This window comes from Mesocricetus auratus, unplaced genomic scaffold (assembly GCF_017639785.1).
Source record: "Mesocricetus auratus isolate SY011 unplaced genomic scaffold, BCM_Maur_2.0 Super-Scaffold_100011, whole genome shotgun sequence".
Lineage (NCBI taxonomy): Eukaryota > Metazoa > Chordata > Mammalia > Rodentia > Cricetidae > Mesocricetus > Mesocricetus auratus.
The window spans coordinates 30,413,527-30,431,461 of NW_024429195.1; the positions used below are offsets into that span (position 1 = coordinate 30,413,527).

The window sequence follows — 17,935 nt, forward strand, 5'->3', positions numbered from 1 at the left end:
AGGCTCTGGGCCCTGCCTCAGACTTAACCAACCAAGCTGTATTACTGTTACCAATAAGACCCCAGAGACACAAAGTTTCAGAAGCTCTGTAGAGCCCTATCTGTACTGAGAGAGCAATGCAAGCAGGGAGAAGGATGCCCATTTCCTGTGTCTCGTGGAGAGCCTAATAAAGGCTAAATAATTCGTGCTCACATGTGGACCCTAGTGTCTCACTCCTGTCCCATCTCCTGCCTTCTTTCTCAGTATATGCAAGCTATCTCAGGACAGGGACGACTACATGTCATCCAGGTACATCCTAGGAAGGGAGAATCCACACCACAGTCTCTTTCCTCCTAAATTTGGAAAATAAAATGCTATGAGGAGAGTAGATACAAAGACATTATTCTTTAGGACAGTCTCCTCGGTACTGCCTAAGCAGTTTTCTCCTCCTGGGGACACTGTGGAGAACTGAGAGGGAGAGATACTATGTAGATGCTGTGACGCTAGGGTGACCCTCTGACCACATCAAGCTAGGAGGAGACTCACTGCCAGCAATGGAAGTTCCCTTCCTGTCACAAGCAGATTGGTTGTTGCAGAGATTTCTCTCCTACAATTTTTATCCTGGGTAGCAGCCTTCAATGATGTCTGCTTTACCATCATTCAAGTCTTCTCAAAGCAAAACCAAAAGATGAAATGCCCCAACTCATTTAAGATGGTTTCCAGACACTAGGGGTCTATGGAGCCTAAGACACAATGGAAACAGCCTCTGTGTGAAAAGTAAAAGACTCACAACAGGAAAAGACTTTGTCACAGAGACAGAAGTGGAAAGAGGGTTCAAAACCCACAAAGGAAGTGAAAAGATTCTGGAGTAAAAACAAGTTTCCAAACGGCTTATATTTAAAATAAAATGCTTTCTGAGCTAAAAATTTGAAACAAATACATTAACATTTTTAATCAGTGAGTGAGAAGAAGTAGAAACATATGAAATACTTGCCAGAATGTGAAAATGGCAGTCCTGAGGTACTTCTATTCTACTCTCTTCAACTGGTGAGGCAGTTTTGAAACCTTAAGTCACAGCTCTATTAGAAAACAAACTCCTAGAATCACCCCCACCCCGTAGTGACAATGTCCCAATCCTGAAATAAGTGAAAATCACACTGCCTCCAATGGTTTTCTCACATTAAGAAAATACTATTTCCTAACCCAGGTGGCTAAATGTCCAAAGATAGCACATGGCTTGGTCAAATATGACAGCCATTTCTTATGCCAATAACAAAACAATTCAGGGAACTCAGAACCAGAAACTGAAAATGAACTTGATCCCCTGTGGTGATGAGAGTGACACACAATGTGCTCAGATGTGAGTGCTGCCGCCTGGGTTTCCACTGGAAACCTCACATTATCTCCCAATTCAGCTCAGCAACACTGCCTTGGAACTATCAAGAACCATTGTAGCATAGAAGTATTGCAGATCAGGATGCTCTGACACTCCTTGCCATGGCCCAAAACCTGAGCAGAAGCCGCAGTCCAGACAGTGCTGTGTTAGCTGAACTGGGTTCCAGTTCAATGATAAGGTAAGCCAAAGAGCCAGAGGGTTCAATCCACATGGGAAAAAAAAGAGAAGGTTAGAGTAGGAATGCCCCATGCATGTGAGAAGCATGTTATAAAATAGGTTCAAAAGACAGAGAAGGAGCAGGCTAGTAGCAGAAACGGCCACTGGGACTGAGTGAAGCAAGAAAGGGATCTGCAAGAAATAACCAAAACAATGATCTTGTGTCACATGAATAGAAAGATTTGTTTTACTTTTGCTCTCTATTTTTTCATATTAATTGTAATATTTTAATTGAAAAATATACACGAGACAGGAGGGGTCAGCTGAAAAATACACATGATACAGGAGGTGTCTGTCTCAAGGTTGGTAGCATGAGTGCCCAGCATGCATAAAGTCTTAGGCTTGTTTCCCAGCACTGCGGGAACCAGGCTAGCGACACATACCTGTAATCACAGCATTTGGGAGGAAGCCGTAGAAAAAAAGGCATCAGGAGTTCATCATCCTTAGCTACATAGGAAGTTTGAGGCCAGCTCACGTTACACGAGACCATGTTTTGTTTTTAAGTTTATTAAGTAATTCCCACAATTTAAAACAATTATCTTACATAGTATGTTCTTAGGATCTGTAGGCCTCTAGTCAAACTTGTTCAGTCACATTGATTAACTCATTCATTCATTATAGCCAGCAAACACAACTGAACACAAAATACACACATGTAAGAAGGCACACTGCTGGGTAAGATAAGCAGGGCCATTGCTCCTGTGAATTTAAAGTCTAGTATTTGAAACAGTCTTGGAAGTAATGCTAACCAGCAGTGAAGGACCATAGACACCATCTTAGAGAAGGTTCATTTGTGTGACCCACGCACTTACCATCAAGAAAAATCTCACGCTCTCAAAGGAACAATCACATAGTTCCACTGCTGGGCCCCCAACTTAAGAGAGAGAAACCCAGAGACCCTTTCAGCTATCAATGTGAACAACAAAGGCTGAGAAATTGCAGGCTGGTCCACAGAGCTGCCTGTGTCCCACAGGCCATTTACCATCCACAGAAAAGAGAAATGACAGACTGTGCCAGAAGTTGCACTAGAAAAATCAACACAAAATGAATGTACCCATGGCATATGGCCGTCCCCTGGGCAGGCAAAGCCTACACTGAAGTCAGGAAAGGAAGCCGGCTGAGACTAAGACATCAGTCAACACAAATAAGGAACGTCGTTCCTCTATGTGTTCACTGCATAAGTCCTTACAGAGCAACTGCTATGCCCAGGGAGCTATATAAGATGGCAGAGCTGGAGAACACAAAGATGGTGCCCAAGCTCCATTGTCCCCGACTACCGCACTTGCCTATCTGCCACAGGGTCCTGTAAAAGCTCCCCTGGGAAACAGCACGAGGTGCCTCCAGCACATCAGAAGAGGACAAGCCAGCTTAAAGCTAATATAAATAATCAAAGCCTTGGTTCCAACCTGCAGGCTGTGAGAAATGGGAGGGGTAAAAAAAGGCAGAGAGGGAAGGCAGGGCAAGGTAAGGAGCCATGTGGCTGGCACCCCCAGTGAGTGAACCGGTTCATAGCTGCCTTGGGCATCTGGACGGTCTGTGTGCAGGCATCTGGACGGTCTGTGTGCAGGCACCTGGACGGTCTGTGTGCAGGCATCTGGACGGTCTGTGTGCAGGCATCTGGACGGTCTGTGTGCAGGCATCTGGACGGTCTGTGTGCAGGCATCTGGACGGCCTGTGTGCAGGCATCTGGACGGCCTGTGTGCAGGCATCTGGACGGCCTGTGTGCAGGCATCTGGACGGTCTGTGTGCAGGCATCTGGACGGCCTGTGTGCAGGCACCTGGACGGTCTGTGTGCAGGCATCTGGACGGCCTGTGTGCAGGCATCTGGACGGTCTGTGTGCAGGCACCTGGACGGCCTGTGTGCAGGCATCTGGACGGTCTGTGTGCAGGCATCTGGACGGTCTGTGTGCAGGCATCTGGACGGTCTGTGTGCAGGCATCTGGACGGCCTGTGTGCAGGCATCTGGACGGCCTGTGTGCAGGCATCTGGACGGTCTGTGTGCAGGCATCTGGACGGCCTGTGTGCAGGCACCTGGACGGTCTGTGTGCAGGCATCTGGACGGCCTGTGTGCAGGCATCTGGACGGTCTGTGTGCAGGCACCTGGACGGTCTGTGTGCAGGCATCTGGACAGCCTGTGTGCAGGCATCTGGACGGCCTGTGTGCAGGCATCTGGACGGTCTGTGTGCAGGCATCTGGACGGCCTGTGTGCAGGCACCTGGACGGTCTGTGTGCAGGCATCTGGACGGCCTGTGTGCAGGCATCTGGACGGTCTGTGTGCAGGCACCTGGACGGTCTGTGTGCAGGCATCTGGACGGTCTGTGTGCAGGCATCTGGACGGTCTGTGTGCAGGCATCTGGACGGTCTGTGTGCAGGCATCTGGACGGCCTGTGTGCAGGCATCTGGACGGCCTGTGTGCAGGCATCTGGACGGTCTGTGTGCAGGCATCTGGACGGCCTGTGTGCAGGCACCTGGACGGTCTGTGTGCAGGCATCTGGACGGCCTGTGTGCAGGCATCTGGACGGTCTGTGTGCAGGCACCTGGACGGTCTGTGTGCAGGCATCTGGACAGCCTGTGTGCAGGCATCTGGACGGCCTGTGTGCAGGCATCTGGACGGTCTGTGTGCAGGCATCCTGGCACAGTAGTACCTTCCCAGGTAAACAAGCGGCTTCCATGGCTGGATTAAAACCACCCTCTCCCACCTCCAGGTCATCTCACCCCCTTCCTGACAAGACTCCTCCTGGCTGGGACAGCAGGGTGTCTCCTCCCACACAGGAGAGCTTGGTTTGTTTGTCTGGTAATCTGGTTCTTGTTTTGTTTGTGCTGTACCCATGGGGACCCAGACTAGAACTGGATACAGGGTCCATTTCTACAATATGAGCCATCATTTTGGCCTAGCCTGGTGGGTCAGGGCTTCTTGGGAAAGCAAAACCCTAAGCAGAGGCCTTAAGAATAAAGAGCGTCTCACTGAGCAGGTACAATGTCACTGGGAATGGAACCAAGGTGGGCAGACCAGGACACCGTTGGGACATTTGAATGCACAACCTTAGATTCCATGTCCACTAAGCAATCTTCTAAATATAATCCAGCTCCCACAGGGAAGGAATGTACTGTTGAGTTGACATAAACAGCCCACAGATTTGCAATAGTGGCTCTCATTATGACCTAAGAACACATGCCCTGACTTTGAGACTTGGTCTTTTTCAGAAATTAGCCTGAGGGACCTATTGAATGGAGAAAACCATTCCTCAGTCACCCCGTCCTTCAGCAGGATTACCTGCCCCAGAGTGTACCCCATATCCCACATAGGAGGCACACTGTCCTCCATGCTTCCACATCCTAAAAGCTCATTACTGAGCCCTTAAGGAAACTTACATTGTTAGGGATTTATTTGGCTTGTAAAAACGTAGAAAGTGCAGCTAACCATCTATTTCAAAAGATATAAGGGGAAACCACCTATTAAAAGGACATAAGGAAACATGCATTGCTGCAAAGGAAATGAGTATGAGACTGAACCAAAACTTTATGAAAATCAACACCATACAACAGTGGTTCTCAACCTTCCCAATGCTGTGGCCCTTTAATACAGTTCCTCATGTGGTGGTGACCCCCAACCATAAGATCATTTCATTGCTACTTCACACCTGTAATTTTGCTACTGTTATGAACCATAATGTAAATATGTGTGTTTTCTGATGGTCTTTGGCAACCCCTGTAAAAGGATCATTCACTCCCCCTAGGGGGTCTCAGCCCACAGTCTGAGAGCTGCTGCCATTCAACAGACACAAGAAATCAAGGCTGATCCTTTCCCAAAGTGTGAATTCAGAAAGTCTCATGTGGGGAACACAAGCAGCTTGCTGCACTACCCAGAGTTTCAGATTCTACATGGAAGACTTAGAACATACATTGAAATGACCCTGGCTGTCCTGTAACCTCAGCCTTCAAAGTTCTCCAGTTCTCCACCTTAACACCAGCCATGACAGATAATAATAGGAAGAGTCCTCAAGACCTAATAAAAATGTCTACACATATACTGACAAGAAAAGAGCCTAAGATGCTACCTGCAGCAGTCTACAGCTATAATTACAGACTCAGGAGGATCACAAGTTCAAGGACTTTCTAGACTGCAGAGTGAGTTCATGGCCAGCCGGAGCCATATATGCACCACGACCTTGTTTCAGAAAAAAAAATAGTCTAAACCTTTCATTAAAGAAAAGCCCACAAATAGCCAAGAATATAATGAAAAGCTAGGTGTGAGGTACATGCCTGTGATCCCAACACTCAAATTCAGAGGCCAGATGGTCAGGAGTTCAAGGTTAGCCAGGACCTTACCTCAAAAAAAAAATCAAAGAATATAATGAAAACTGACCTCAGTAGAAAAGCAAATTCACAAAGAAGATGACAGATCAGCAAAGGTTTTTAATAAATACCAAATGTTGTGGGATATTTGTACACTGTCTGAAAGTATATTGCTGTGATTGGTATAATAAAAAGCAGAATGGTCAATAGCTAGGAAGATGGTTAGGTGGGACTTCCAGGGACAGAAAGGACTCAAAGAAGAAAGCCAGAAACTCGAGGAGACACAGAGGAAGCAGGATGTGCAGTACATGACAGAACATAGATTAATAGAAATGGGTTAATTTAAGTTAGAAGAGCTAGTTAAAAGCAAGACCAACCTAAGGCCAAGCTTTCATAATTAATAAGTCTCCATGTCACTATTTGGGAGCTGGCTGGCAGGACAGAGAAAGACTCATGTTACACCAAAATCTTCTCATATACCTCTAGTGTGTGAAATGATACACTATAGCTCTAGTGTGTGAGAAGTGATACACTTTAGTTACACATCTACTGTTACTACAAGGATGACAACTCAAAAAGAGAAACCTGGGGCTGGGAAAATGCCAGTAGGGTGCCTTCCACACAAGCATGAGGAGCTGAGTTTGATCCCCAAATTCATGTAAGAAAGCCAAGCGTGGTAGCATGGAGCTGTAATCCCAGCAGTGGAGAAGAAGAAACAGGCAGATGGCTGAGTTCACTGGTCAGCAGCCTGGCCCAATCAGCATGCTCAAGGTCAAAGAGAGGCCATGTCATAAAAAACCAGAATGGTGCCTAGAGAACCACCCTCAAGAATGATCTTGGTCTCAACACACACACACACACACAAACACACATTACATCTGCACACATGAACCCCCACACTAAATAAATGTAAAAGATACACAGGAAAGAGAGTTAACCTGTATTATTATGACAGACTCCCTTAAATATAGGCTAATCATTTAAATACTTATTCATTGATTGATTAATAAAAATATTTGTGCCTAATATCCCTAAGATTTTGTACAGAATTCAAAGATTAATGAGGTATAATCCTTATTCCAAACTACTAGAGTCAGTGTTCTGCTTTACAGGGGTCCAAGGAAGCACTCGGGTCACTCCAGGGGGAGTGTTGACTTAGCAGAGCAGCAGGGGCGCCAGCTCTGGTGAACTGACTGCCCATTGCTTCACATAAGGCCTTTTAGTGGTAAAAAACTCACACCTTAGCAAGTCAATTTCCTCGTGGCAAAACCTCTTTTCTGGAGTGTTTGAAGGGACCAAATGCTAAAGGAAGTCTCAGTCAGGAGAACTCTTGGTTTGCCAAGTCCTCTCATAACCAAGTTTTGCAAAGGCCTTGAACCCTTCAGGAAGAGCTCAGATAAGATTCAAACACTTCAAACAAAAGGTATCAGTGACAAAGAAAGGTAGCATCACAAAAGGCAGTTCAAAGCCTAGGTGCTACCACTCTGGAATTCAAGCTCTGCCAGATCTCCCACTATAGGATAGAGCTGTAAATAACCCACATTTGCAGATAGGTGAAAAGTGCTGGTGCTGTTTTAGGCCCTTGTCAATACTGTGACAAAACGCCTGACAAATGTGGGCTAAGGAAGAAAGGCAGTCATGGAGGCAGGAGAGTGAGGCAGCTGTCACATGGCACCCACAGTCAGGTAGCAGGCAGGGATGAATGCTGCTGTTCAACTTGCTTTCTCCTTGTCTTGTAGTTTGGGATCCACGGGGTGGTCCCATTCAGGGTCAGTCTTCCCAGTAAATCAACCCAAGCTCGAAAACCCTCACAAACATGCAATAGGGTCTGTCAAGGTGATGAGAGAAACCATCTCAGTCAGGTTGTTCTGAGAACTGGGTTTCTTACATACTGCTCTGTGCTGACTAGTTTTATGTCAACTTGTGCTACAAATAGCAACATCACACAGTGATTATACAGCCACCTATCATGAGATAACTCAGAAGAATTAAGGGCTCTCCTGATGGGTGAAACCAGTACAAACGCTGTACCTGGTGTTATAATCTCATGAATGAATTGACTGTGTCTTGCTGTAGATTCTTCCTGTAGCTTATTCCTTTCTGTAACAAACTGGGGATTTACGTCCCACAGTTCAGGAACATCTGATCATTTACTGGAAACAAAATTCTCCCATGCATTTGGAGTTTTACTGATTACAATCCCTAGCTATGTGTAAATACCTGCTCTCCATTAACAAGTCCTAGTTTACTGATTATATTCCTGAGCTATGAGTGAGGTCTGTTTCCTACTATCAGGTCCTTGTCCCCCACCCTCCAATGGGATTGCAGAGATCTGCCTTCCTGAAATAACCTTTATTGACAGTCATTCCGTCAGTGTTTAGGGCCCAGGCAAAAGCATACCATCTAAGACATCCCCAGATATCCAAGGACATGTTCAAAGTTGTTGATTCATAGCTGCCTAGATGGATAGAAAAAATAAGTATGCCCTGGTTTTACTTCATTGGCAGATAGAGAAGTGATAACCTAAACTAACCCACACTAAAAGGTTCTCAAATTTCTTGTGTACTAACTCAAGAATTTAGCTCAGAGATTTACTGCTTGTGTTTCCCCTGAGAAGATAAAGATAGATAACCAACCCATTTGCTCATCCTTAGGGAAAAGTGAACTTTCCTGGATATCCATGCTGTCACAGAGTCTGAAAGGCGCCAGGTTCTGTTTCTTGTGCAAATTAAACTTAGACACTCTCTTTGACTTACAGCCCTAAGTAACTGATGCTAAAAGTTTCTCCTAGAAGTTTTAGTTTATTGCTCTGTGTATAAATCTTATCTGCTTTACTGACCCTGAGAAACTCAAGCCTCACACTGTATTGTAAAAAGAATTACTATTGCAAATGAGTATATATACCTGTAACCCAAGGACTGGGGAGAGACAAAGAAACAGAAAAGAAAGACTGAGACAGAAACAAAGAAACAGAGAGAGACAAAGAAAGAGAAGAAGAATAAAGGAACATTCAGAGGATCAATTGTGCGTGCATCAATTCCTTTCTCCCTCAGATTTAGTTCCTTCACTTATTTGTGGTTCCTTTTTTTTGAACCCTGAGTGAAAATTTTAGAAGCTGGACTTTTAAAGTTTTCAATAAACTTGACACAAGTTAAAGTCATCTGAGAGGAAGGAGCCTCAATTGAGAAAATTCCTCCATAAGATCAGGCTGCAGGCAAGCCTGTAGGACATTTTCTTAATTAGTAACTGATAGGGGAGGGCCCATTCCATCGCAGGTGGTACCATCCCTGGGCTGGTGGTCCTAGGTTCTATAAGGAAGCAGGATGAGCAAGCCATGAGGAGCAAGTCAGTCAGCAGCATCCCTCCATGGCTTCTGCATCAGCTCCTGCCTCCAGGTTCCTGTACTGTTTTGAGTTCCTGTCCTGACTTCCATCAGTTATGAACCACTAGTGATGAGGAAACAAAAGCCAAATTAACCCTTTTCTCTCTAACTTGCTTTTGGTCATGGAGTTTCATCACAGCAATAATAACCCAAAGACACGGCTCTATAAAACACTGCCTAAGATGGCACAGCAGATAGGAAAGTCTAAACTGTAATGCTCCCTTCTGTAGCAACTACTTTTTAGTAACAATAAAATATCATGGCCAAGGCAACTTATAGAAGGAAGAGTTTATTTGGATTTATGGCTCTAGAGGACTAATCTATAATAGTGAGGAGGCATGGCAACAGGTGTGCAGAGCAGAAAACAAAGATCACATCTCAGCCTCACAGAGGAAGCTAAAAGAGTGAATGCAAGTAAAGCAAGGCTATATACACTTTCAAAGCCCACCTCCAGTGACACACTTCCTCCAGCAAGACTTTTGTGTTCTATGCCTTGACTTCCCCAAACAGCACCAGCAACACAGGACCAAGTGTTCACATCCATGAGTCTATGGGAGACATTTCTCATTCAAATCGGCACAAATTCCTGCATTGCAAACCTTTATGCTACCCCCTAAGGGACACAGAGAAGGCTTTGTGTATCGGGTACCCCCATTATTTAGTACTCATTAACTATCTGGCAGTACTGTTACAGTGTTAGCTATCACCTGTCAGTATTGATGCTGTGTTGACCCTCCCCAGTGCATAGCCTGAATTCTCTGTAAATCCTAGAACACTCAGAATTAAACTTGATTTACAGAGCAACTCGCTTAGATGGAAAATGTTTCGTGCCCGCAATTCATATATCTACAACTACTTTTCTTTTGGAATGACAAATCTGAGGCCAGACTAAACTACATAGTGAGTCTAAGGCCACCATGATACAGAGTGAGACTGTCTCAAAAATAATAACAATAATTCCATGAAATCTGGAAGCAGGAACATTCTCCAAAACGTGAAACAAAAGAATCCTAACATGACCTAACTGCTAGCTCTCAACCAGAAAATGAGTGGGAAACTAAACCTTCTCTGCTCTAAGCTGTGACGATGGTAGAGAATAAAGATGTCTGTCTTCTCTCTTTCCTCTGCTTAGAGCAGAGAAGAAACAGACACAAAAACTGAAAAGATGGAGACACCAGGGCTGGATTCCGCTCCAGATGTGAGGCTAAAAACCGTTTCCACAATGACAAGATGACAGGTCCTCATAGCCACCGCTCAGTGTTTAAGTGTTGTGTCTTGGCCTGCTGGCATTACTTCCCTTTTCCATCACAAAATGGTAGGAGGAGTGGATGAGGAGTACAGATGTGGTCCAAAGCTAACCATTTAGAGAAGGTGACTTGAGGGCAGAGACAGCACAGCTGGCCATCCAGGCAGGAAGCTGGACCTTCTGAAGATATGAGAATCATCATTGCTGGGGCTCATAGCACAGGAAATTTTTTTACTTGTTTTATTTTCACATTTTTATCTATCTATATTTATTTTGTGTTTATGTGTACCCATGCGCTTTTGAGCACACGTGCGTGCACACACACACACACACACACACATACACGCATACATGTATTTGCAGGTACACATTCTTGCATGCCACAGCACACATATGGAGATCAAAGGACAACATGTTGGAGCTGTCTCTCTCCCTCCAACGTGTGAGTCCCTGGACTCAAACTGTTCGGCAATCAAGTTGTCAGGCTTAGTTGTAGTATTTTTATCACTGAGCCAGGTATCTCTCCAGCCCCACTGATTCCTCATAGTATCATTCATCTCTAAATGGTACTAACAATGTCTGGAATGAATTCTAGGGTTGCCTTCTGTCCTCTTAACAGAAGATTCAATGTGCACATTCACTTCCTAGATCCTGTTTCCTGCTTGGGCCCCCTTAGCCATGAGATAACCGATGGCAGCTAATTTTTATTCGCACCTTACTGAAAGCCTCTGGGCTTGATGCTTTAGGCTTGAGAATAAACACAAGAGAAGCTCCATCAGCACCCCCACGATGAATCTCAAGTAATCATTGCATAATTAGTAAGAAGCAAAACCCAGGTATTGGGCTTGACTGAGAAATGTAAGATGGCAGCCATGCAGAGCCACACTCACCTGCCCCATCAGGTGTGATGGTGCCCAGCTTCACCGCCAGAGGATAACCCATGTCTCTGAAATGCTCGAGTGCATGACCATTGCCCCCGGAGCTGTCGAAAAACCACTTCCCACACAGAACAGAGCCGTCAGTCAGATTCAGCCAGAGGTTCTCCCGCAGGTCACACCGGGCACACTTCCAGCCGCTAGAAAGTCACAGAAAACAGGCAGAGCAGCTAGTACATCAGCAAAGGACTGTCACGTGAAAAATGAACAGCCCTGCCCACTGGCATCACTTCCCCCGCCCCCACCGGGTTCTCACCCCAGGGTATTATTGGTCTCCATCCGGAGCGCAGGACCAGTGCCCGGCTGCCTACCACACTGGGCCAGAGACTGTCAACACCTCCAGCATGACTCTTTAGAAAATGGTCCATGATACAAAGGGCTAGAAAGAGGCCGTGTCCTCCAAGCTCACACTTGCGGGGCAGTGGCTCCTAAACAGGCTACAAACATGGAGGATCCCACTCGGAAGACATTTCCAAAGCATTACCAATATGATAAAACTGACATGTCTTAAAACTATGCCATAGTCCAACTTGGGCATATACCGGGAAGGCCTGTACATTAATGGTACAGTTCTCAGTGTGGCACTACGAAGCCAGCAGAGTTTACAGGCAGACATAAGGTACCTGTAAACCAGTTATCTAGGTATTTACGTCTGGAGTTGTAGGTTATTGGTTCAGTCAGATGCGATTAAAGAGCCTTCTCTGCAGTGGGCAGCAGGGACCATGGGGACTAATAAGTGGTCAACATGCCGAAAACAAGAGACTTCTGAGTGCTCAGCCATGTGTGGGACAACCACATCATCTCTAGGGCTCAGACTACTACAGAAAGAATGAGTGGAGCAGTGTCCTGGAATGCTGTCTTCTGGGAATGGCACAGCCACTACACTCTTGAATTCATAGTGGCTGTGACTACAACACGGGGCCCATTCCATCATGGAGTAGTAAGACACTCATGAGGCCTGCCCTTCCCCGAGACCTTACAGGCAATAGCTGCTCAGGGAAGGAAGACATTTTCTTCAATGGTGTACTCACTGGTAATGTGCCATTGTTCCCATAATAACCCTCCACCTGTTTTCCTCTGCAGCCCTAATTAAACTCATTAAGTTCCAAAGAAGAGAGCCATTAAAACATGAGGGACTAGTTCAGAAGAGGAAGGGGGTCTGCAGGAGTGGTGGGAGGATGAGAGAGGGTAACAGGAGTGAATGTGAGGAAAACGGTTACACATACGTATGAAAACATCGCAACAGTGCTGGCTACTATTAATGTCAACCGACACCAGCTGGAGTTATTTTGTAAGCGGGAACGTCAGTTGAAAAAGGGCCTCCATAAGACTGGTCTGCAGGCACATATAGTACGTAGAGGGCAAAATGTTGATTGATGTGGGAGGGCCTAACTCGCGGTGGGCGGTGCCATCCCTGACAGGTGCCATCCCTGGGCAAGACTTGGAGGGAGCCAGTGAGCGGCATCCCTCATGGTCTCTGCTTCGTTCCTGCCTCCAGGTTCCAGCCTTGCTTGAGTTCCTGCCCTGACTTCCCTCAGCGATGCACTGACACTTGAAGTGTAAGCTGAAATAAACCCTTTCCTCCACAAGCTGCTTTTGGTCATGGCGTTTTATTACAGGAATAGAAACTAACTAAAACAACCATGAAACATGAAAAACATGAAGACCATTATTATGTATAGTTAATATACTTTGATAAAATGTTTTAAAAGAAATACAGCTGAAGAGAAAGTTTTGTGTTCATTGAGTGTACTTTTTATTTTTAAGTTTTATTGACTTTTGCTATTTTGTGTGTACAGGTGTTGTGCCTGCATGTCTATAAGTGCACTGTGTGTGTGCCCGATGCCAGTGGAGGCCAGAAGAAGGCACAGGATCCCCTGGGATTGGAGTTACAGACAGTTTTAAGTTGCCATGTGTGTGCTGGAAACCAACCTGGGTCTTCTGTAAGAGTGGCGAGTGCTCTTAACCAAAACCACCACTCCCTCCTCTACTGGGAATACTTTCAAAGGGAACATTAAAACTCAAGACATCCTCTTCTCTCTCCTTTCATCCCACCATGAGTTAAATAGCCTGTGCCACCATTAATGGCTGACCTATCTCAAGTGTTCGCTATAAAAGATGACTGGAATACCCTACAACACTACAATTTTAAACTAAGAAAATAAATGACCCAAAATGAACACTAAATGTCAGTTATGGGTGAGATGGCTAGCAGAAAGTCCTATCATCTAATTTTAGAAAATTCTGCTCAGTGTTAGTGCCACCATGCTTCTTTCTACAGAGGGAAAAAACGAGGCCCAGCATCGATGTGCTTTCTCCAAAACTACTTTCTTAAAACAGACAGCCGTGCAGTCACAGGTCAATGAAACTGGACATATATTCCTAAGCACCATCTGCTCCTTCTCTGTGAGATCTGCCCTCAGAGATGCTACTGGGCCCCAAAGAGATTCTAGCCTCCTGGAGACAGTCCAACACTGTGTCAAGTCAGGCCCCCTAGAACGAATTCAGACACATAGATCTAGATGTGTGGACGCTGATCCCAGCAGAATGGGGGTGACAAATAAGAAAGAGCAGAAGTCAGCATAAAATACGTCCCCAAGTGACCACCGTGGAGACCTGGAGCTCAGGCCTGATGAGGAACTATGGAGGATAAGTGTTCTCCAAGGGGGCAGGAGGCTGAGCGTTGATCCACCCACTCTCCTGCCGGCATGCGGTCCCAGAGGACAAGAACTTCAACTGGCATGTCTGACCATCCCACGTACTGCATAGCTGATACTGCCAAGTGCAAAGTCCCTGTGCAGAGCTGCACGTGTGTGCAAACACCAGCTTTGCTGCAGGGCAGGGCCTGGGCTTAGGGCTGAGAGCTCAGCACCTACCGCAAAGGTCCAGGCATATCAGGAAAGAAGTTTATCTTTGTTGGGGTTTCTTCTTTCTTTTGTAAACTCATTAGAGTTTATTCTAATACATCTTCCTCCACCGCGCCCCTCGAGCACACACTTCCCCCTTCTGCTTCCTTCCAAACCATGTGTCTTCTACTGGTCTCTTTTACTCCATCACTTAAGAGCTCTTCCTGCCATTATGATCTCCTTTCAAGTCTCATACACAAATATACATGTGCACCTGTGCATATGTGTGCAAATGTGCATATGCGTGTCAGCACTTAAACTTAAATCTAAGTCCATACATGAGAGAAAACAGGGATTTTTGTCTTTTGGAGTCTGACTCATTTCTATTAACAACTTCCAGTTTTTATTGGATTTGTAATGAAAGGCATCCACTAAGAAAATATAAAACTGCTAGTTCAGAGAAAAGGTAGAAATCAGGTGTTGCTTTGCCCAGTTTGGGGGGCAAGCAGACTCTCACCTGGGAGGAATCCTGACCCCATTGTCCAGCTGGGCGAGATTGTTGGCATACTTCGACACTGGCAGTTCATTTTCCCACGTGTCTGGATCCTGCTTCGTGTAAGGTGACTTGGAGCTGAGCACTGCATCACAAGCAATTGTAACCTATGAGGCAAATCCAGGTAGAACACTGAAAGCTCAGCTTCTGGAAGTGAACATGGAAAAAGGAATGCCGCAGCCTCCCTTCAGAAATTCAGTTACACCGCAGTGAGGTCCGTTCCCCTCAGTCTGCCTAGATTTGACCCAGGCATGGGGCTGGGGTACCAATGATGACGTAAGAGCAAGGAAGCAAATTGCACTCATCAACTCAAGCTTAGTGTTCACGCGGAATGATCCCTATCACTTAGCAATGGGGTAAGACGGTGAGGGAGCAAGTTCGGAACAGGAGGGCTGAGTTTCCTCCTCGTGTACCAAGACATCCAATATCCTCAGCTCACATGGCATGGGGTCAAGGGCACTTGAGTGGAATGCATGCAGTACAGCTCCGCTTCCTAGTCTAATGCAGATATGACGCCTGTGCTACATGGGTCCGCTCACAAGCAGAGGTGGGACACCCTGCTTGATGCCTTCTGCTTTCTCTCAATGTACGTGCCTAATGCTGAAAGCTATTCTCCAGCTCCTATAAAACTTAAATTCTGCTGCAAAGTAACAGTACAGCCACTTTGAAAACAGTCCAGTCTTTAAGTGATCAAACAGTTGCCGCAGGACCCAGAGATACACCCAAGAGACGTAAAATATTAGTTACAAGAGGACGGATTAAGAGATAGCTGTAATAGCATGGCAGCTACAAAGCAAAAGCAACCCAAATGCCTACCAATGATAAACAGAATGAAAAAAAAAAAACAAATGCAGTAGGTTCACACAATAGAATTTGTCAATAAAAAGAAACAGGGTTCCAAACACATGATGCTATGTGAATAAATCTGAAAAATGTATGCTGAGGGAAAGAAGCCAATCACATTCCATGGGGCTTCAGATAGCATAGCTGGGCATGAGTGGATAGTTAGACCTTTCAAAATGGGCACCCCTACTCATTCTGTCATGTATACAACCCACAGTGAGCTATCCTGCCAACCATCACAATGCATCTTCCACCACCGGGCAGATCCCATGCCTGGACCAGAAGCCTTAGCATCTCACCCCAGCAACCAGTGTCCTCGGTGCAGCTTCCCATCTGTGGGGGCACCAGACCTTGAACAGAGACCCACTTCCCCTTCGGCCTGGGAGCAGGCAGCTGTGAGATAATGTTTACTGAAAACAATTCAGTGCTATAAAGCTCTTGATAGGGCTCAGATAAGGGCTGCTCATTGAAACACCATGACTTTGACACCCCCTATGGCTAGATGCTTCTTCCTGTCCCCCCTGCAGTGTCTCCCCCCCCCCATTCTGGGGCCAGAGATTAAACCACCAGCCAGGAGGGTGAGAAGTCTGGGAGAGCTGTGAGAGCTCGGTTGGAGAATTGTATGTAGATGGATGGCAGAAATCCTTAAAAAGGGAAGCGTTTTTTTCTTGGGGAGGTTCTCCTAAGCAGACTTGGGGAGTTCTCCTCCTAAGCTGACTTGGGAAGCATAAAGTTTTCTTAAAGCAACAGACCGGTCTCTGTGTCATCTATCCCGACCACCTCCCTACATTCTCGGATGCAGGCTGCACAGCAGGTGCGACACCCATCACCTGCAGCAGCCTATTTTCCCAGCTGCCTGGATCGTGCGCCATCCTCCTACACACACACACACACACACACACACACACACACACACACACACACACCACTGACAGGAGGGTTGACATAGAAGAGTCAGATAAAATCTTTTTCCTTTGAATATCTGCTCAGCAGACATCCAATAAAATTTCTTCAGGCCCCTGGGACCACCATAAAAAAACGGGCCTGGTGTCTCCAGAAATCATGCTCTTCAGGGGTCATGGCTGAGGTCCAGCTGATGATCCCATAACTACACTGAGTTCGTTCCCCTTGAGTTGATGCTGGAGTGAAGTGAGGAGACTGGACTCTACCTCAAATCTCAGAGACCTCAAATCCAGTGCTTCTCTGGAACTGGCTCAAAACCGGGCCCTGAGAATTGACTGTTAAATTTTAAGAAATTCAGCACCCCCTATATTTGTCACGGTGCTATTCACAATAGGCAAGAAAAGAGAAAAAACTGAGTGCCTATCACCTGATGACTGGGGACAGGAAATGCGATGCTTGTGTACAATGGAATGCTATACATCCATGAAAAGTAATGAAATCCTGTCATTTGCAGCAGCATAGATAAAAGTGAAGATGATTATCTTGAGTAAAATCAGCCAGGCACAGAAAGAGAGTACTACATGCTCACACTGCATGGAGCATTATATAAAAACATTTACGTAGAAAAGTGAATGAATGGAAAATTGTCAAGACATTTATTTATAGTATGCTTCTTTACTTCCTTTCCCACAGCAAAACCAGAATTACACGGAACCCGAGCAACAAGAACTCTCAGCATTGGGACTGGAGAGATGGCTCAGGGATAAGGACCCCGGTCAAATCCCCCAGCACCCAGATGGCAGCTCACAACCATCTGTAACTCCATTTTTGCAATGTTTTTTCATAATATTTAAACTTTTCTATGTTTAGATATTTTTTCTTGGGTGAAGCACGGGTTTCTTTTCGTGGTCCCTGATCAATTTAAACAGATGGAACACCAGTGGCGCTGCTCACTGCCTTCTGGGCAGCCTCTTTTGCTTGGTGGGCTTGTAGTACAGCTATGCATTTTACTCCTGATACCAGCCATTTGAGTCAACATGTGAAATCTGAGAAAGTAACAGGAATTCACTTCCACAAGCCTCATGAAGACCTCATGTGGAAAAGGGTTCCTTACATTAGTAAGCGGGAGGACTGCAGCCGACAGGTGAACAGCACTCTTATTTCTATGATCTTAAATTTAGCTGTATGATAGATCAGAAGAAAATAGGTTACACTAGAAACCCAGTCCCTCTGAACATGGAAACTCTAAGCCCAAACACTCCCTTTTGGCAGGAGCAACTGAGCAGCCAGTTCTCGCTGCTGGTCAGGGTCGGTCAGAAGGTTCTGGGACCCACAGGCCT

General features: G+C 45.8%; 1 protein-coding gene across 1 annotated transcript in view; it reads right to left on the reverse strand.

The window, feature by feature from the left end:
- The window catches only part of Usp13 (ubiquitin specific peptidase 13), a 103,965-nt gene that overhangs the window by 51,236 nt on the left and 34,794 nt on the right, over nucleotides 1-17,935 (reverse strand). Inside the window, exons 5-6 of the mRNA XM_005069725.4 lie at nucleotides 14,814-14,956; nucleotides 11,406-11,590 (exon numbers count right to left, since the gene is read on the reverse strand). Of these exons, the coding sequence (XP_005069782.1) occupies nucleotides 11,406-11,590; nucleotides 14,814-14,956 (328 nt within the window). The remainder of the gene's footprint in view (nucleotides 1-11,405; nucleotides 11,591-14,813; nucleotides 14,957-17,935) is intronic.